We start from the raw sequence: 22002 nt of genomic DNA on the forward strand, positions 1-22002 counted from the left end.
ACAACTTAGTGACCAACATTTACTTCAATGTTTTCAAAAGTTGCTCACAGTTCTGGCTCATAGACTGGGCTGCAAGTGGGATCTGTGATGTTCATATGCTCAACGTGGCCTATGGAAAGCGGTTTTCCTGGAGGAAATACCCCTCCGTCATGTGCTGAACATATGAGAGTTCTGTCTACAAACACAAGATGATGGTATCAATAATTTATTATACTAGATTTTTTTTTTTTGCAGGATATTAATAATTTATCACAGAGATTCATACATTCTTAAATAATTTACATTTATTGGAGAGAGATGCCATCCTGACAGCATTATACGTCATTTCTTTTTGCATTGATAAACATCAGTACCTTTATTAAAAAAAAAAAGTGAAAATAACGGAAGGCTTAATACATTGACAAGCAATGCAAGTCTATAGAAGTCACTTGGCTTTGGAAACCATGGACCAGCGCAAGTCTAAGAAATTACATATACACTGACCATCAAGAAAAAATTACCAGAATTTTAGAAACCTACATATTTATTATTAATATTCTCCGGTCAGCACATCATTATATAGATAATTCTAAAAAGATACAGCTCCAGGCTGAAGAACCTGGGTTAAAATTGCAATTGAGTTACATGGGGGAACCAGTCCCCCAACCCCATTGTATACCTGGGTGGTTGGCATTTTAAGGCACGGAGCAGAGATACTTGGTATCACTATATGGTGACGGCGCACGTCACTTAATTGGCAGGCACACTTAAGGTGAAGCCGGAGCGGCTCTTGCTGAAGTGAGGTTGTGCTTGGTTTATCTTGGTTTCCACAGTTATGGAGCAGGACTTGCCGCGCTGGCTACACTGGACTGGGTGCGACACTGTGACCTGGAGACGCCTCTTCTCACTGCCAGGATAGAAGAATGACAGACACTTAATGAGACATTCAGGAAAAGATCTCCTCACATTGTCCTCTACTCATAGATAGAAATGATTGGCGTACGTAGTCTGATTTGCACCCCCTGGAGACGACTGGTGTCATGTAAATTCTGTATTGGAGACTATTGAATGTAGTATTGTAGCAGGTTGTGCCAAAATTTACTTACTCGTATACTACAGTAGGTCACACATTATCATTATAGCGCCATTTATTCCATGGGGTTTTACATGTGAGGAGGGGTGTACATAATAAAAACAGGTACAATAATCTTAAACAATACAAGTCACAACTGGTACAGGAGGAGCGAGGACCCTGCCCGCGAGGGATCACAATCTACAAGGGATGGGTGAGAATACAGTAGGCGAGGGCAGAGCTGGTCGTGCAGCGGTTTGGTGTATAGAGGAGAGTTTCCCATAGGGATCACACCCATAATACAGAGTAAAGACTCCCATATACATTGGATTATGGTGGTGAGCTCAACTTCTCCCCATCGTAAAGGTCCTCATACACAGAGAAAAGTTGAGACCATCACCATAATCCATAGTAAAAGGTCCCCATACACATTCGATAAAAGTTGAGACCAGAAACAAACCTACACATTAGGGAAAGTTTGGACCACCGTAATTTACAGTGAAGTTCGCTGAAAATCTTTTAGTCCAACTGTTATCTGTCTCGATTTCGCCATACACAGAAGTGCTCGGCTGACAGTGCCTTATTTCTCTGCTGGATAATCGAATGATAACCACCCATCCTTATGTTCATTGTGTGAGGACAGTTGGAAGGCCCCATAGACATTAGACGGTCTGCCAATCCGGATAAAGATGGCGGATTCTGCTGACATTTATCTCATGTGAATAAAGGCCTTTAGAGCTGCCTAATAGTGGCTTTCTCCCCTCACACCATTGAGTGGATCCAGATGGCAGTGGGCCATCCAAGGAATAGGGCAGGGGTCGGGAACCTATGGCTCGCGAGCCAGATATGGCTCTTTTGATGGCCGTATCTGGCTCGCAGACAGGGGGCCCGGGGCCGGCAAGTCAGACGCCCCTGGTCACCGCACTATGTCCGCCTCCTGCTCCCGCACACTTCCGTCACTTACTTCCAGGGACGGATTATCAGAGGGTCAATATGGGCGGTAGCCCAGGGCCCAGTGGTCTGGGGGGGCCCTGGGCTACCGCAGATTAACCCTCTGATAATCATTTGTGAATGCCGGCCGCCGCCGCCGGCGTTTATGTGCCCCCCGGACCCGGTGGGCGGAGAGAGGGGGCCGCATCGGGCCCCTTCTCATCTGCTCACCGGGCCCCTTGCAGCGCTGCGGCGGTTTCCTATTGATGTGCGGGCGCGCGCCCGCACATCAATAGTTAACAACAACAGCCGCCAGCCAATTGGAGGCTGGCGGCTGATGTCGGCCGCAGCGCACACGTCGCCGGCGTCTGACGTCATTGTCAGTCGCCGGCGAGTGTGCGCTGCTGCAGGGAGCTCACCGCCTGGAGCGCGGACAGGTGAGGAGACTGCTTGTTTTTTTTTTTGTTTTTTTTTGGATCAGTTATCGGTGGACACACTGGGGGAGTGGGGGGCAATGCTGGAGGACACACTGGGGGGCAATGCTGGAGACACTGGGGCAGATTGGAGGACACACTGGGGGCAATGATGGAGACAGTGAGGCAGATTGGAGGACACACTGGGGGGGCAATGCTGGAGGACACAGTGGGGCAGATTGCTGGAGACAGTGGGGCAGATTGCTGGAGACAGTGGGGCAGATTGGAGGACACACTGGGGGGGGGCAATGCTGGAGACACTGGGGCAGATTGGAGGACACACTGGGGGCAGTGCTGGAGACAGTGGGGCAGACTGGAGGACACACTGGGGGGCAAAGCTGGAAACACTGGGGCAGATTGGAGGACACACTGGGGGCAATGATGGAGACAGTGAGGCAGATTGGAGGACACACTGGGGGGGCAATGCTGGAGGACACAGTGGGGCAGATTGCTGGAGACAGTGGGGCAGATTGCTGGAGACAGTGAGGCAGATTGGAGGACACACTGGGGGGGGGCAATGCTGGAGACACTGGGGCAGATTGGAGGACACACTGGGGGCAGTGCTGGAGACAGTGGGGCAGACTGGAGGACACACTGGGGGGCAAAGCTGGAAACACTGGGGCAGATTGGAGGACACACTGGGGGCAATGCTGGAGACAGTGGGGCAGATTGCTGGAGACACTGGGGCAGATTGCTGGAGACACTGGGGCAGATTGCTGGAGACACTGGGGCAGATGATTGCTGGACACACTGGGGCAATGCTGGATACACTGGGGCAATGCTGGAGACACTGGGCCAGATTGCTGGACACACTGGTGGTAATATGCTGGACACACTGGGGCAGATTGCTGGACACACTGTCTGGGGGCAATATGCTGGACATACTGGGGCAGATTGCTGGACACACTGGGGGTAATATGCTGGATACACTGGGGGTAATATGCTGGACACACTGGGGGCAGGACTGGAGGCATGGGCAGAATGTAGACACGGGGCATGATTGGAGACATGGGGCAGGATGGATACAATAATAAAATAGACAATTGACATAACTGACAATGCGTTGTGTGACATGTCCAACATTCCAGCTTCTTTCTTCTGCGAATGCCTCAAAGCTGGCATTCTCTCAACATCAGGTGGGAAGAATGCCAGCTTCCAGTCATGCGCAGGAAAAAGAAGAAGCCAGACTGCTGGACTGATGTCATGCATCGCAAGCTCACAATGTAAGTTATTTATTTAATTTTTTACTGCTAATTACCATTGTTTCAGTCCAGTTGTGGCTTTATACAGCAGGGAGGAGCATTCCTTGCTGTACTAAGTGAACATTGGAGCGATTGATCTGTCAATGGCCCTTTAAACATATTGTACGGCTCTCGCGGAATTATATTTCAAAATATGTGGCGTTTACGGCTCTCTTAGCCAAAAAGGTTCCTGACCCCTGGAATAGGGGCACCTTAAGAGCTCATCAAACAGACCAGCCCTTCCAGCTATAACATGGCGGCCATTTATTTGAATGACTGGCTTGTGATATTGTATTGCCCCTGGGACAGCCGTTGTATATGGCTGGCCTGTACTTCCTCCAGTGTTCACAGCTGATTAGTGCCTGGTTAAAACAGAAAATAAATGCTTTATTGATACATCTCCCCACAGCTTCTCTTTTCACCACAACTATAGCAGACATAGCAGCTACCGTGGAGCCCAGACATTGAGGCGGCCCACTCAGGTGTAGGACCATGGTGAATGTTTTAGGGAATGACAAGTTGGTGGCCTTCTGATATCTGGGTAATTAATATGTATGCTCCCTGATATATGACACCATCAAGTACTGCTAGTTATGCGTCAGATTTCATTTCCTACAATTATAGATGAGGGCCCATCTCATTTTCTTAAGGGAATGATTTTTCCTATTAATTCTCCGTCACCTCAGCTGTATATACGGCTACGTGTAAAGTAAGGGTAGTCACAAAGACAGTCAAAGTGGTTGCCAGGCAACACACCCCACGTAATATACAATAGGGGCTGCGGTCTCATTAATAACTTTATCTGTATGACGTTTCTGGGGTAGAAATAGATTTGAAAGACTGTTTCTGCCTAAAAATCACAGTATTATTACTCCTTAAAGGGGCTGTCCAGTGAACACAAGTTAGCGGCTAAGGAGGATAGGTGATAACTGCTGATCAGCTTGTGTCCCACCACTGGGAACTTATCGGCAGATCAGCGATTTTTTTTTTTTTGTCCCTGACTGAGGAACTTTTATCCTTGTTACCACATGGCATGGCAAATCGGATGCCCAATAAACCTGACATCCATTCTCTATGTGACTGCTAGTAAAAACCGAGTGCAGCGCTTGGCAGCCACATAGAGAATGAATATAGTACACTGATACTCCATTCTCATGGGGATAAAAGCTGCACTGACAATCGGTGCAGGTCCCGGTGGTCAGACCCCCACCAATCAACAAGTTATCGCCCATCCTATGGACAGGTAATAACTTGTTTTAACCGGACAGCCCCTCTAAAAGCATTCTCATATGATGTCAACTCCTATAGGACTAAAACATAACTTTTACTAAACCAATTAAAATAGGTACAAAAAGTGCAAGGTGCAGACTAACAGACAAACAAACACATGTAAGCTGCGCTACAGATATAACTCATAGAGTCTCAATACAACACCAAACGCAGCATACACCAATATCCTCTACCATACTCCAGAAAGCCCTCAGGCACGGATTAGAGGACACAATAGGTATAAAACACGGGTATATGACACCCCTCTCTACGTCCGCACTTTATAGGGTGAAAAGAACCGGATACACTGATAACCCATATACAGAGTGCTATGGACGGGGGTTGCGAACAGTAAACACTCTATAACACAACTTACTTGGCATTTCAGCCCACCACTCGCGTGTTACCCTAATTAGAGTGCCTGTCCAATGATAGTAAGACTGGTAATAGAAAATACAGAACAGTCTCACCCGCCCGGAACCGTATATTAACTCCTTGTTCGGTACTCTATCTGGCGGTGGACACTATCCCCTCCTCTCCCGACGCGTTTCGGTAAATCCTCATCAGGGGGTGATTACGGGGTTCCTTGCATGTACATCATCCAGCCGACGCCAACATCCGTGTGCGGACATATACGGTTCCGGGCGGGTGAGACCGTTCTGTATTTTCTATTACCAGTCTTACTATCATTGGACAGGCACTCTAATTAGGGTAACACGCGAGTGGTGGGCTGAAATGCCAAGTAAGTTGTGTTATAGAGTGTTTACTGTTCGCAACCCCCGTCCATAGCACTCTGTATATGGGTTATCAGTGTATCCGGTTCTTTTCACCCTATAAAGTGCGGACATAGAGAGGGGTGTCATATACCCGTGTTTTATACCTATTGTGTCCTCTAATCCGTGCCTGAGGGCTTTCTGGAGTATGGTAGAGGATATTGGTGTATGCTGCGTTTGGTGTTGTATTGAGACTCTATGAGTTATATCTGTAGCGCAGCTTACATGTGTTTGTTTGTCTGTTAGTCTGCACCTTGCACTTTTTGTACCTATTTTAATTGGTTTAGTAAAAGTTATGTTTTAGTCCTATAGGAGTTGACATTTTTTTGGGAGGACTATACCACGGCTGAATTTATCATTCTCATATGATAAACGAAACTGAATAGTGAGACTATCAGCTCCAGGTTTAGATCAGCCAGTCTAGGAGATGTTACCCTTATTCACCCAATGTGGACTCCTGAAACTTTCAGCCTGCAAGATACCACTTCTAACGAACAGAAAATGGTTTCCCTTCACATTAATGTACTATATATGTCTTGCCTGTACCGCTTGATCCCCGAACATGAGTAATTAGGGCAACAAGTGATTCACAATGTTTTCATTACAACTGAATGCAATTAGTGGATCCGTATCACGTCTGTGACCTACAAACTGTAAGTCTCTACCCATGACATGCACCGATATGACACCCCGGACGTCTTGCCTAGGTGTCCCAACATCCTCTTACATCAGTGCAGGCTCAGAGGCATATAGGAACAGATCACATCTGCCACAAACAAGCACTATATCAGAGTTTGCAAAACAACCATTGTCAGCAACTTGTGTAACAACCCAACCCTGTGACTGTATGACAAGGGCCATACATGAAGAAACCGTCCTCAGCAGAAGTGTTTTTTCCTTTTTCTTTAGCATAAAGATCCAAACACCCCAGGACAACAGACATGTATAAATCAAATTTCCTGTTATTACTCATTCCTGCAGCATTTCTACAAACTGGTTAGTAACTTCTCCGGTTTCCACAGTAGTTAAAAGATTAGATTTAGGCTGGGTTCAGAAGGGTGTATTTCATGGTTTGTATACGGACCGGAATGTCCAGACTGACCGCCGGTCTCCCGAACCAAACTTAGGGCTCATTTAGATGTCAGTATTCTATATGAGAAGAACTACCGGTAAGTAATTATTCTGATCAGACTGTGATCTGAGTGCGGTCCAAGTTTCATTAGTTTTTCTAATACGAGGAGAAAAAAAAGGTTTCTTCACCTTCCCCTTTCTGATAGTCCGTGAAAATCGGGCGGCAGCTGGATGTCATCAGAGTGTGGTCGAATTTTCACCAACCCACAGACTTGCATTGCCGATTTTGATCTCTGATATCTTCCGCGGACCACTTGATCTGAGAAAAAAACATCGGAAATGCGCAACGCCCCATAAAATATCATAGGTATGTGTGCTCTCGGTGAAAACCACGAATAATACTCTTACGAGAAACTCGGATGTGAGAACGAGCCCTTATATCCTCATTTGTTGAGTCCGAGAATAAAAGTTCAGGTCAGGAGACAAGCGACCAGTCCGGACATTACAGTCCGTACACGGACAGAGAAATACGCACGTTTGAACATAGTCTTAGTCACTTTTATCTGAAAGTACATACAGTTATATGAAAAAGTTTGGGCACCCCTATTAATCTTAAGCTTAATGTTTTATAAAAAGTTTTTTTTGCAACAGCTATTTCAGTTTCATATATCTAATAACTGTTGGACACAGTAATGTTTCTGCCATGAAATGAGGTTTATTGTACTAACAGAAAATGTGCAATCTGCATTCAAACAAAATTTGACAGGTGCATAAGTATGGGCAGCCCACCAGAAAAGTGACATTAATATTTAGTAGATCCTCCTTTTGCAAAAATAACAGCCTCTAGTCGCTTTCTGTAGCTTTTAATGAGTTCCTGGATCCTGGATGAAGGTATTTTTGACCATTCCTCCTTACAAAACAATTCCAGTTCAGTTACCGTAAGTTTGATGGTCGCCGAGCAGCCCTCTTCAAATGATCCCACAGATGTTCAATGATATTCAGGTCTGGGGACTGGGATGGCCATTCCAGAACAGTGTAATTGTTCCTCTGCATGAATGCCTGAGTAGATTTGGAGCGGTGTTTTGGATCATTGTCTTGCTGAAAGATCCATCCCCTGCGTAACTTCAACTTTGCCACTGATTCATGAACATTATTGTCAAGAATCTGCTGATACTGAGAGGAATCCATGTGTCCCTCAACTTTAACCCCTTTCTGACATTGGACGTACTATTCCGTCCATGTAGGGTGGGCCCTAATTCCCAAGGACGGAATAGTACATCCAGCACGATCGGCCGCACTCACGGGGGGAGCGCGGCCCGAGTATCAGCTGACTATCGCAGCTGACATCCGGCACTATGTGCCAGGAGCGATCACAGACCGCCCCCGGCACATTAACCCCCCGCCACACCGTGGTGATCGCGGTGTTCCAGCGGTATAGGGAAGCATCGCGCAGGGAGGGGGCTCCCTGCGTGCTTCCCTGAGATCCTCGGAGCAACGCGATGTAATCGTGTTGCTCCAAGGGTTTCTTACCTCCTCCTCCTCCCTGCAGCAGGCCCGGATCCAAGATGGCCGCAGCATCCGGGTCCTGCAGGGAGGGAGGTGGCTTCACTGCGCCTGCTCAGAGAGGCGCCGGCAAGCCTGGAGAAGTGCACGTCAGATCGCTGATCTGACACAGTGCACAGCAAAGTGTCAGATCAGTGATCTTACACTATAACATGATGCCGCTACCAAACCCCTCCCCCCCCCCCCCTCCCCCTCAGGGTAATGTTATAGTGTAAAAAAAAAAATATTCACAAGTGTAAAAAAAAAAAAAAAAAAAAAAAGCCGGTGCCAGAGCTTGGATTTCACATGCAAGACACGGACGTGTTTCTCGCATGTGTGATCCCGGTCTAAGTCAGTAAAAAGTAGGTAGGAGTATTCAAAACAAGAAAATGATAAGGGTGCCCATACTTATGCACCTGTCAAATTTTGTTTGAATGCAGATTGCACATTTTCTGTTAGTACAATGTGAATATTTTTCTGCCCAATGATGACAGAAGTATTCTAGGAGTGATACCTTTATTGGCTAACCAGAATACTTCTGTCATCATTGGGCAGAAAAGTATTCACATCGATTTTTCTGGCTAACACAGTACCACAATACAATTTGTTATTGAACATCTCATAATAAACAATAAACCTCATTTCAAGGCAGAAACATTACTGTGTCCAACAGTTATTAGATATATGAAACTGAAATAACTGTTGCAAAAAAAAACAAAACAATTTTTTATAAAATATTAAGCTTAAAGATTAATAGGGGTGCCCAAACTTTTTCATATAACTGTATTGTTAGGTAGGAGTCCAGACTATAGGAGGAATTAATCAAGGCTTTTCCACCAGGTTGTCATGCAAGTTTTTTGTGCAACCTTTTTGGAATTTCATGCTTCTCTTAAAAGTGGGTATATTTAAACTGGCAAATATATCTAAGCCAGAGATTTATGAATTGCAACTTTCCAAACAAAAAGTCACACACACATTCAATTCTCACTATAGTAATGAGAGTTGGTGGCATAAAAAGCTGGAAAAAAAACCTCTGCACAGCATTGTGGTGTTTAAAGATATCCCAAAGTCATCAAACATGGAACACTGGTAATTTTGGCGCAAATAACGACAATGCCATGAGCAAAACAGGCTTCAAAAATTCCCCTCATGATCAATTCCGCACACTGAGTATTTCTGCATTTGCAAATTTTTAAACAAGATTATTTCTTTGCAAATTTGCCTCATTTTTACAAAATAATATTTTTTTTATTTGGTAGATACAGCCAGTACAAAAACATGGAAACTGGTAGTAAAACTGCATGCGCTGTTTTTCAGGTGACATGTGAGTATATCAAAACTCCTGTGAAGTGTCGGTGACATGTACTGACAAGTCATTACCACCTGCTTTATTTAAGTGTGTGTTCTACAGGAATTTCAGGTATGCCAAATTATTTTCTTGTGAGAGGCCTGAGATAAAGCTTTGGACCATGCCAGCATCTACCATCCCTCACGGTTACAGGCTTGGACTGGCCGACAGGAGAACAGGGGAATCCTCCGGTGGGCCACTGTTGTGAATTCCGCTCTTGGGCTCCCTCCGGTGGTTGTAAGTGGCACTTTTGTGAGTTCTGCTCTTGGGCTCCCTCTTGTGGTTTCTAGTGGTATGGCTGCTCCTTGGAGTTAGCTGTCATCAGCTGCCTCCACTTATCGTCTCTTCTGCTCGGCTATTTAAGTCTGGCTCTATCTTCAGCCAGTGCCACTTGTAAATGGTTCCTGGTTGGATTCACATCTCTTTGAAGTTCACTGTTTTCCTGACCAGTTCAGCTAAGCTAAGTTTTTGCTTGCCCTTTTCTGTCCATAGATTGTGGACTTATCCATTCTGTGCTTTCTATGTTTGTCCAGCTTATCAGTGTGAATTAATTCTGTCTTGCTGGAAGCTCTGGGAGGCAGATTTGCCCTCCACACCTTTAGTCAGGCGTGGAGATTTTTTGTAAACTGTTTTTTGCTTTGAAACCCCGTTCTTCTGGTGATCCCATTCAGCAAGTAAAAATCATCATATCCTTGCTGCGTGGTGACCCTCAAGACTGGGCTTTTTCTCTTGAAACAGGGGATCCGGCATTATTGAATGTAGATGCATTTTTTCAAGCGCTCGGATTATTGTATGACGAACCTAATTCTGTGGATCATGCAGAAAAAATCCTGTTGGCCTTGTGTCAAGGTCAGGAAGCGGCAGAGTTATACTGCCAGAAATTTAGAAAATGGTCTGTGCTCACTAAATGGAATGAAGAGGCTCTGGCTGCTATTTTCAGAAAAGGTCTTTCTGAAACCCTTAAAGATGTTATGGTGGGCTTTCCTACGCCTGCCGGTTTGAGCAAATCTATGTCTCTAGCCATTCAGATTGATCGGCGTCTGCGCGAGCGCAAAGCTGTGCACCATATAGCAGTATCCTCTGAGCAAAGTCCTGAACCTATGCAATGTGATAGGATTTTGACTAGAATAGAACGGCAGGAATTCAGACGTCAGAATAGGCTGTGTTTTTTCTGTGGTGATTCGGCTCATGTTATCTCTGATTGCCCTAAGCGTACTAAGACAGTCGCTAGGTCTGTTACCATTAGTACTATACAGCCTAAATTTCTCTTATCTGTGACCCTGATTTGCTCATTGTCGTCCTTTTCTGTCATGGCATTTGTGGATTCAGGCGCTGCCCTGAACTTAATGGACTTAGAATTCGCCAGGCGCTGTGGTTTTTCCTTGCAGCTTTTGCAGAGCCCTATTCCTTTGAGAGGTATTGATGCTACACCCTTGGCCAAGGATAAACCTCAGTACTGGACACAGATGACTATGTACATGGCTCCTGCACATCAGGAAGATTGCCGTTTTCTGGTGTTGCATAACCTGCATGATGTTGTTGTACTGGGATTTCCATGGTTACAGGAACATAATCCGGTGCTGGATTGGAAAACTATGTTGGTGACTAGTTGGGGTTGTCGAGGAGTACATAGTGACGTTCCTTTGATGTCAATTTCCTCTTCCCCCTCTTCTGAGGTCCCTGAGTTTTTGTCGGATTTCCAGGATGTATTTGATGAGCCCAAGTCCAGTTCCCTTCCTCCGCACAGGGACTGTGATTGTGCTATTAACTTGATTCCTGGTTGTAAGTTCCTTAAGGGCCGACTTTTCAATCTGTCTGTGCCAGAGCATGCCGCCATGCGGAGCTATGTTAAGGAATCTTTGGAGAAAGGGCATATTCAGCCCTCTTCGTCACCATTGGGAGCGGGTTTCTTTTTTGTTGCTAAGAAGGATGGCTCCTTGAGACCCTGTATTGATTATCGTCTTCTTAATAAGATCACGGTCAAATTCCAATACCCCTTGCCTTTGCTTACTGATTTGTTTGCTCAGATTAAGGGGGCTAGTTGGTTTACTAGATTGACCTCCGAGGGGCATATAATCTTGTTCGTATTAAACAGGGTGACGAATGGAAAACTGCATTGTGATGCCATTTGGGCTCTCTAATGCTCCATCTGTGTTCCAGTCTTTCATGCATGATATTTTCCGCAATTATCTTGATAAATTCATGGTCGTATATTTGGATGATATTTTGATTTTTTCCGATGATTGGGAGTCTCATGTGAAGCAGGTCAGGATGGTTTTCCAGATCCTTCGTGATAATGCTTTATTTGTGAAGGAGTCTAAAGGTACCGTCACACTAGACGATATCGATAGCGATCCGTGACGTTGCAGTGTCCTCGCTAGCGATATCGTCCAGTGTGACAGGCAGCAGCGATCAGGCCCCTGCTGTGCTGTCGCTGGTCGGGGAAGAAAGTCCAGAACTTTATTTGGTCGCTGGACTCCCCGTAGACATCGCTGAATCGGCGTGTGTGACACCGATTCAGCGATGTCTTCCCTGGTAACCAGGGTAAACATCGGGTAACTAAGCGCAGGGCCGCGCTTAGTAACCCGATGTTTACCCTGGTTACCATCCTAAAAGTAAAAAAAACAAACGCTACATACTTACCTACCGCTGTCTGTCCTCCAGCGCTGTGCTCTGCTCTCCTCCTGTACTGGCTGTGAGCGTCGGTCAGCCGGAAAGCAGAGCGGTGACGTCACCGCTCTGCTTTCCGGCCGCTGTGCTCACACAGCCAGTACAGGAGGAGTGCAAAGCCCAGCGCTGGAGGACAGACTGCTGTAGGTAAGTATGTAGTGTTTGTTTTTTTTTACTTTTAGGATGGTAACCAGGGTAAACATCGGGTTACTAAGCGCGGCCCTGTGCTTAGTTACCCGATGTTTACCCTGGTTACCGGCATCGTTGGTCGCTGGAGAGCGGTCTGTGTGACAGCTCTCCAGCGACCAAACGGCGACGCTGCAGTGATCCGGATCGTTGTCGGTATCGCTGCAGCGTCGCTAAGTGTGACGGTACCTTAAGTGCCTATTCGGAGTTCAGAAGGTCTCTTTTTTGGGTTTTATTTTTTCTCCCTCGTCTATAGAAATGGATCCTGTTAAGGTCCAAGCTATTCATGACTGGATCCAACCCACTTCTGTGAAGGGTCTGCAAAAATTTTTGGGTTTTGCTAATTTCTATCGCCGTTTCATTGCCAACTTTTCCAGTGTGGTTAAGCCTCTTACTGATTTGACGAAGAAAGGCGCTGATGTGACGAATTGGTCCTCTGAGGCTGTTGAGGCCTTTCAGGAGCTTAAACGCCGATTTACTTCTGCCCCTGTGTTGCGTCAACCGGATGTTTCTCTTCCTTTTCAGGTTGAAGTCGACGCTTCTGAGATTGGGGCAGGGGCCGTTTTGTCTCAGAGGGAGTCTGATGGTTCTTTGATGAAACTGTGTGCTTTTTTTTCCAGAAAGTTTTCGCCTGCGGAACGCAATTATGATGTCGGAAATCGGGAGTTGTTGGCTATGAAGTGGGCGTTTGAGGAGTGGCGACATTGGCTTGAGGGAGCTAAACACCGGGTTGTGGTCCTGACCGATCATAAGAATCTGATTTACCTAGAGTCGGCCAAGCGGCTGAATCCTAGACAGGCTCGATGGTCCCTGTTTTTCTCCCGTTTTGATTTTGTGGTCTCGTATCTTCCAGGATCTAAGAATGTTAAGGCTGATGCCCTCTCTAGGAGTTTTTCGCCTGATTCTCCTGTAGTCCTTGAGCCGGTTGGCATTCTTAAGGAGGGGGTGATTCTTTCTGCTATCTCCCCTGATTTGCGGCGGGTGCTTCAGGAATTTCAGGCTGATAGGCCTGACCGCTGTCCAGTGGGGAAGCTGTTTGTTCCTGATAGATGGACAAGTAAGGTAATTTCTGAGGTTCATTGTTCAGTGTTGGCTGGCCATCCTGGGATTTTTGGTACCAGAGATTTGGTTGCTAGGTCCTTTTGGTGGCCTTCCTTGTCGCGCGATGTGCGTGCTTTTGTGCAGTCCTGTGGGACTTGCGCCCGGGCCAAGCCTTGCTGTTCCCGCGCTAGTGGGTTGCTTTTTCCTTTGCCGGTCCCTGAGAGGCCCTGGACGCATATTTCCATGGATTTTATTTCGGATCTTCCTGTTTCCCAGAAGATGTCTGTTATCTGGGTTATTTGTGACCGGTTCTCTAAAATGGTCCATCTGGTACCTTTGCCTAAGTTGCCTTCCTCCTCAGATCTGGTTCCATTATTTTTTCAGCATGTGGTTCATTTGCATGGCATTCCGGAGAATATTGTGTCTGACAGAGGTTCTCAGTTTGTCTCTAGATTTTGGCGGGCCTTTTGTGCTAGGATGAGCATTGATTTGTCTTTTTCTTCGGCGTTTCATCCTCAGACTAATGGCCAAACTGAGCGAACTAATCAGACCTTGGAGACCTATTTGAGATGCTTTGTGTCTGCTGATCAGGATGATTGGGTGTCTTTCTTGCCGTTGGCAGAGTTTGCCCTTAATAATCGGGCTAGTTCGGCTACTTTGGTTTCACCTTTCTTTTGTAATTTTGATTTTCATCCTCGTTTTTCTTCTGGGCAGGTTGAGCCTTCTGATTGTCCTGGTGTTGATTCTGTGGTGGACAGGCTGCAGCAGATTTGGACTCATGTGGTGGACAATTTGACGTTGTCTCAGGAAAGGGCTCAAAGTTTTGCCAACCGCCATCGGTGTGTTGGTCCCCGGCTTTGTGTGGGGGATTTGGTTTGGTTGTCTTCTCGTCATGTTCCTATGAAGGTTTCTTCTCCTAAGTTTAAGCCTCGGTTTATTGGTCCTTATAAAATTTCTGAAATTATTAATCCGGTGTCTTTTCGTTTGGCTCTTTGCCATTCATAATGTTTTCCATAGATCTTTGTTGCCGAGATATGTGGTGCCCATTGTTCCCTCGGTTGACCCTCCTGCCCCGGTGTTGGTTGAGGGAGAGTTGGAATATGAGGTTGAGAAGATTTTGGATTCTCGTTTTTCGAGGCGGAGGCTTCAGTATCTTGTCAAGTGGAAGGGTTATGGCCAGGAGGATAATTATTGGGTTGTTGCCTCCGATGTCCATGCCACCGATTTGGTTCGTGCTTTTCACTTGGCTCGTCCTGATCAGCCTGGGGGCTCTGGTGAGGGTTCGGTGACCCCTCCTCAAGGGGGGGGTACTGTTGTGAGTTCTGCTCTTGGGCTCCCTCTTGTGGTTTCTAGTGGTATGGCTGCTCCTTAGAGTTAGCTGTCATCAGCTGCCTCCACTTATCGTCTCTTCTGCTCGGCTATTTAAGTCTGGCTCTATCTTCAGCCAGTGCCACTTGTAAATGGTTCCTGGTTGGATTCACATCTCTTTGGAGTTCCCTGTTTTCCTGACCAGTTCAGCTAAGCCAAGTTTTTGCTTGCCCTTTTCTGTCCATAGATTGTGGACTTATCCATTCTGTGCTTTCTATGTTTGTCCAGCTTATCAGTGTGAATTAATTCTGTCTTGCTGGAAGCTCTGGGAGGCAGATTTGCCCTCCACACCTTTAGTCAGGTGTGGAGATTTTTTGTAAACTCTGCGTGGATTTTTGTAGTGTTTTATACTGACCGCACAGTATTCCATCCTGTCCTATCTATTTAGTTAGACTGGCCTCCTGTGCTCATCCTGGTTTCATTCTATGTATGTCTTTTCCCTATCCACTCACAGTCATTATTTGTGGGAGGCTAATCTATCCTTTGGGGATTTTCTCTGAGGCAAGATAGCTTTCCTGCTTCTATCTTTAGGGGTAGATAGCTCTTAGGCTGTGACGACTGCGGTCGGTACAGTTACCACTTCCTTCAGAGCTCGTTCCATGTTGCTCCTAGACCACCGTATCATAACAGGCCACCACCTTCTTATATGAGCAGTACTTGGCACTATATACTTTATTCAACATGTACAAAAAAAAGGCTGAATTTTATTCACATTTACCAGTCTACCCAGTTCATTATTATATAAATTTGTGATTGAGGATAATGTCACATTTGCATGTAGTTGAAAAGTGGGGCCCTAGAGTTGGATACTGAAGGGCCCTTGGCATCCCAGTCCGACACTGATCATGATGACAGATAAATATGAGCGTGATTAATAACATGTAGTCACGCTGCTAATGATATAGGCCAAGATCTAGCTGGTCACTTATGGATGGACAAGACAGACGTTCATATATATATTACTGCAAGAAGAAAATATGTAATGCGTTTTAGCAGAAGATATTGTGCTGTAAGTAAGAGCCACGTCTGGACCTGAGAGACTAGCATATTAAGAGAAAATCTATAATTGCCGAAGTGATTCTGGGAAATCCTTTCCTGAGTGCCTCATGTGTCCTCGCTGCAGCAGTCTCATGAGAGGAAGAAGGAGAGTGTGAGGAGAAGGAGGAGGCCCAGGATGAAAGGAGGAGGAGAGGAGGGGGTGCACAAGAGACAGAATGGGGCAGGGACGCTGATGGCTACAAAGAGCTTGGACGGCTGCCTGGTGCTGACCAGGGTTTTTAGTGGAGCTCATTAAGCGCTCCATCCTCTCCATAGATCTATTCAGAGACTGATGCAGCTGCCATGGAAACAATCAGACCCTTCTCCTAAGAATCGCCCCCTTTTCCTAAAGGTTAAAAAAAGGAAGGTCGAAAATCAAATAAAGGAAGGGGGTCACGCGACGCCATAGCACACGTTGTCCGTGAGATGTTGTAACAGAAGCCTCAAAAGAAGATGGGAGGGGAATGAAGATGGAGAAGAGGAGCGGGTAGCTTTGCAAGGAGGGCAGGGAGGAAGTGTGAGGGTGATGCAAAAGGTAATGAAGACAGCTGAAAGCGAAGCATGGAAGTGACAGGAACAAGCATGGACTCCCCCAGCTGTATGTGTCACTCTCAATATTACTGAGGTGGGTGATGGAGGAGAGAACCTAGAAATGTGGACATTTCTCTTCTACACCCTTCTAATCAGGGCATCTCCACAGCTGTATATGTGGTCAGGTTATATAAAGGGTGACCCTAACGTAGGTATAGGAATGCTGCAACCTTGATGGAAGACAACAGTGTGAAAAAAAATGTAAGTGTAATATACCAACTATGTAACAAAATGCAAATCTTCTTTTCTGGGGCGTCTACCTATAAAATCTGTTGGGACAAAATTACATTGGTTCATCCATATTGGCTTGGTCACACATTGCATTTTAGCCATAAAAAATGCAGCCACTTACAGTACCAGCAAAATGAATTTCTGAAATCTCACACTCGTGCAGTTTTTTTCCTTTTTTGAACCTTCAAATCGTTTTTTTTGTTTTCCCCAAACCTGCAGAGTGTCAATTCTTTCAGAGAAATGGAAAAACCAAAATATATAAAAATGCACTAATTTAACGCACCGTTTTTCCTGCCAACAATCTGCTTTTTGCAGCAGAAATATCCGCAACAAATACTAAAATCTGCACATCGCCTATAGCTACTTTTCGTCCATTCTGTATATTGACATCTGGGACTTCAGCACCTCAGGGTCTATTAATCCATTAAAAGCCACGGATATCACTGACGCGAAAGGCGATCTATGGTGAACACATGAGAAGGACGTTTGCAGGCCAAATCAATAGATATGAGCACTCAACACTGACCATTGACGTTCCCAGTGAATTTATGGGATGTAATTGTGAGTAATGCTCCAGCGCACAAATTGGCTCGGGTGGGGTGGGGGGGGGTCTCCATATCTCCTCCAAGGTCATAGTAAATGTACAGGCTCTACTCTCCCGAATATTGAGAGAACGTGACAAATTTCCATCTAAGGGCCTCCATACACATTAGACGAAAGTCAACTGAACCTGACGAGAGTGACGGGTTTGGCCGAAGGTCTAATGTGTATGGGGGGCACCAACTGACTGATGTAGGTCTCGCGTGTCCGATTTCGGACTGCCAATCGCATTGTTCTCCTCGAGACTAGCCGCTGGTTGACGAATCAGCCTGAGGCCTTCTCATAGAGAACACAGCGAGCGCTCCTGTGTGTGGGAGAGTCGGATGATGGCTGGAGCATCTTTCGGCCAACAGCCATCTAAAGTATATGGCCAGACAATCAAGAGGTGAACGGTCACACCAGAGAAAACAAAAGCAATTTACCAATAATCAAAAAGATTTTCAGAATGTCTGAGGGATATTTCTGGAAGAAGATAAATCTTTATATAAAGAATAGACATTTTCTATAGTTTATTACGAGTCTGTACTGCAGCACACTTACTTCTTAAAATGGTTGGCCAGGACTCCAACAACTTCCCCCACACGACTGTCTTGAGGGGATTGTCCAGGAAAACGCAGACATACAATAAGGTCTTTGCGGTCCGTCGTGTGGAAAACCACCAGCTGGTCCTTTCCGTCAGTTACACTGATACCAGATACCTAATGGAAGGAAGGATAGATCGATCTGTGGTTTACAACGGGCAGAGGTCAGTTAGATAAGTCCACGAAAAAAGCTACAGAAAGAAGCGGAGAAGAAGGAGGATACAGAGCAAGCTTGGCATCTTCGATATGGCCACCTTTCGCCACTACATTGTGGCGGCTTCTGAAGGAATTTCAAGGGATTGTTCATCTCTGGACACAATTTTTATTCTTTTTTTTTTAACAAAATTATTTTTTACAATTGTTTTTCTTTTTTACATCCTTTGGTTTTGTTTCCCTGCACTTTCAATTTTGAGGCAGTCTGTGATTATACATCAGTTGGGAGGAGCTCAGAAAAAGATGGATAAGGGCTCACTCACACGAGCGTATAACACGGCCAAGTGCTACGTGATGTTTTATTGGATAGCACCCGGCCCAATGTTATACCATGGGGCAGCTCAGATCAGCGATTATTTTCTCATGCCGATTCGGCAGTATGCTGCGGGTGCATCCGATAATCAGATCACGCACAACCAGACGAGTCTATGGGTGCGCGTGAAACATCGGACTGCACTTGGATGTCATCCCAGTGCAGTGTGATTCCCGCGGACACAGAAAATGGAGAAGACAGAGAAATTAAGTTCTCAATATTCTCCGCACCTGTTCTGCGATTCTCTCATGCGAGAGAATTGGAGAACAATCAGGTGACACTTGGATCAAACTCTGAGTGTCTGATCTGAGTGTCATTAGAATAATCGGCCAGATCCTCTCGAAAGAAAGAATCGACGCTAGTGTGAGTGTACCCTGAAGGAAGTACAAACTACAGGTCAGACATAGCGGGCTGACTGACGGATTCTCAGTTAACTCATTCTGCAGCCAACAATAGACAGTGCAGCACAGGGGCTATAGAAGGAAGAAAATGCTAAAGTTTTAATGAAACCAAAATTGCAAAAATTATTTATAGCCCCAAATTCATGTACTTAAATAAAAACAATGTCCCTAAAGGTGGAAAATCTCTTCAAGATGGTTAGGAAAAAAAGTTTTTTTTTCTTTTTAAATGCGCCATTTTAGTCTATGAGCGGTGTCTGTCATTTCAATTCAGTTCAAATAAATAGTCAATACCAGACCATAGACAAGAGTGCCACCATTTTGCTTTTCTGATATTCTACAGCCGGTTATGAAGAGTTTATATAGATTTCGATTCATTTCCTGGGAACTGCAGGACCCGTTACATGACGGACACTCATGTTTCCCACTAGAGCCAATTAACTATAATAAGATCTGTCAGGTTTCCATCATGGTGTCCATCCTTTTATCAAACAAAATAGCAAGGCAAGGGCTGAACTTGATTTTTCGGTTTTTTTTCATACACACGTCTGCCATATCTAGCATTGCTTTGGAATAATTAGTGTCAGCCATGCTCATCTATACTAATTAAATTCTGAGTCAGCCGTCAATAAAAACACAAATAGAACGGCTATTACCATGCCCCAACCCTTTAGCCTCATAAATATCTCATAAATATGATAAGCCAAAATTTCCAATTCCACAAAACACAGAGGAATGAAACGGGACTTTCACATTTAGGGTGGTGTTGTACAGGGTGGAGCGCGGTAATTTGCTTTTTTGCACTGCATGCTGTGGCGGCACTGTCGGTCGAAGAGAGGGGAGAGTGGGTGTGGCTTACAGTGGCTGATGGGAGATTTGTATTCCTCTGCCTTTCAGTTGCCATCATGCAGTGGACACGTGAGGAGAGGTCATTTTGTGTTGAAGCGTATTTTTCAAATGCCCACTCGATCATTGCAGTGCAGCGTGCTTTTCGTTTACAATTCGCTGTTCCTCCACGCGGACGTGTTCCTGGACGGCAATCAATTGTAAATTGGGTGAATGCATTCAGAACAGCAGGGAATGTGTCATGTGTACGAAGGGGACCTGAGAGAAGGATTACAACACCACAAAACATCGAGAGAGTTAGAGCAGCAGTACTGCAATCTCCAAAACGCTCTGCTCGGAAGCAATCATTTGCTCTTGGCATTTCAAGACGTTCTCTCCACCGGATTCTTCATGATGAACTGAATTTTCACCCGTATAAAATGTGCGTGGTCCAACATTTGCCAGCATGGGACTATTTTTCAGCCGGCTCTTGAGGCAATGGAACTAGAGGATACATGGTTCCAACAGGATGGTGCCACTGCACACACAGCGAGGGTTACCATGAATTGTTTGAGGCAAATGTTTCCTGGACGGCTTATCTCTTTGAGGGGAGATGTGAACTGGCCAGCACGCTCACCAGATTTAGCCCCATGCGATTTTTTCCTTTGGGGTTACCTGAAGTCTAAGGTGTATATCAACCGTCCCAACACCTTGGAAGACCTAAGGAACAATATTGAAGCTGAAATTGGCAGAATACCAGTGGACATGCTTGTTAGAGTTCATGAAAACTTCAGAAAACGTATGCAGCAGTGTGTGGATAGCGAAGGTCGACATTTGCCAGATACACTATTTAAAACCATGTAATTTAAAAATTCCATTACTGTTCAGTATAATTAAAATATAAAATAAATTTTTCTAATGATCATAATTTTTTTATTTCATTCCCAAATCAGCAAATTACCGCGCTCCACCCTGTACAATAACAAAAGAGTGCTGGCTACAGTTTCTGGTTCTGTTTTTAAAGGGGATCGGTGAGCAGTTTTTTTCTATGTAATCTGAGGACAGCATGAGATAGGGGTTAAATCATTGAGTTCAACGATGCGTCACTTATTAGGCAGTTTACTTACAATGAAGGTTTTATCAGCAGGAGATCATCATTTGTAGGACTTGTGTCAAGTCGTCCGGCCACGCCTCCTCTTTGATAAGCAGCTTGCCATCTATAGACCATGTACATAGAGAGCTGTAGTGTGGGTGGGGTTAGCTTTCTCGCCTCGGCTGCTTCCTACATCTAAAAACTATGTGTCATAACTGCTGCACTCAGTAATCTAAGTGACACATCGTTGGAATCAGGGTCTCTTTTCCTACATCAGGCTGCTTTCACATGAGCAAAAAACTGGGGACAGATTCCCTTTACAGTGTATATCCAATTTGTGGGAGCAATGGATGAACAATACGTTAGGGCTAAGAGATCATGATGTCACATGCAACAATGCCCCTATAGACGTCAGACAGCGATTTACACCAGACGTGTGAACGATTTGTCTGTATTTTTTTTTTTTTTTAGAGAATTTGAAGGTCTATAGAGAAGTGTGAAATAGATTAAAAAAAAATTCAGACAAGAGGAAATTTACCCAGAAAATAATGATAACAAGTAGTAGGAGAAACAGCTGTGCAGGCCGAGATGAATGAAGGCAGCACTGGACCAGACATCGGCTGCGCCAATCTCCATGGAGATCTCCATGGTAACCCCATCCCCCAGCACTGGCTGCTTCTGGATGCAGGATTCCTTGCATGTTCCTATGTGGATGCTCGCAGCATTTTTCTCCTGTTTTGTGTTGTATTCCAATAAGCTCCTTTATTCTCCTTCTCCCTGTAGATACCACCATGTCTCCTCTCATATCTTTTGTCTTTTTGACGATGGGTATTATTGTGCCAATCTAATCCATACATTCAGGCCATAGGACAGGCACATTTTACAGTCCACATTCGGCTACATGCCTCAAACCGACCATGGATGTTATGACGTGAACTCACAGTATTTTGGGATCTACGATCCTACTAGTTTGGGTCAGCCAGAGAGACCTGTGGAAATAACACAGAGGCCAAAACGATCCTGCAGTGTGACCATCTGAATGAGGACTAACATAAGGGATGATGATACAATGCCGTTCTTCTCAGCCCTCCATGATGAATATGCATTATGTATGGTTCTGACAGCGCACAATGTACAGACTCTGAATTATTGCAGT

General features: G+C 45.3%; 1 protein-coding gene across 2 annotated transcripts in view; it reads right to left on the reverse strand.

Annotated features, from left to right (window-relative positions):
• Nucleotides 1-264: 264 nt before the first annotated feature.
• Nucleotides 265-22002, reverse strand: part of MYO1D (myosin ID) — a 121349-nt gene continuing 99611 nt past the window's right edge. Inside the window, exons 21-22 of one of the 2 annotated variants that reach the window (XM_069751367.1) lie at nt 17964-18121; nt 265-886 (exon numbers count right to left, since the gene is read on the reverse strand). In XM_069751367.1, coding sequence (XP_069607468.1) covers nt 730-886; nt 17964-18121 — 315 coding nt within the window. In that variant the 3' untranslated portion in view covers nt 265-729. Of the gene's footprint in view, nt 887-6993; nt 7128-17963; nt 18122-22002 lie in introns of those variants that run through there. The other variant, XM_069751369.1, reaches the window with a different exon arrangement.

The sequence above is a fragment of the Ranitomeya imitator genome, chromosome 2 (assembly GCF_032444005.1).
Source record: "Ranitomeya imitator isolate aRanImi1 chromosome 2, aRanImi1.pri, whole genome shotgun sequence".
NCBI classification, from domain to species: Eukaryota; Metazoa; Chordata; class Amphibia; order Anura; family Dendrobatidae; genus Ranitomeya; species Ranitomeya imitator.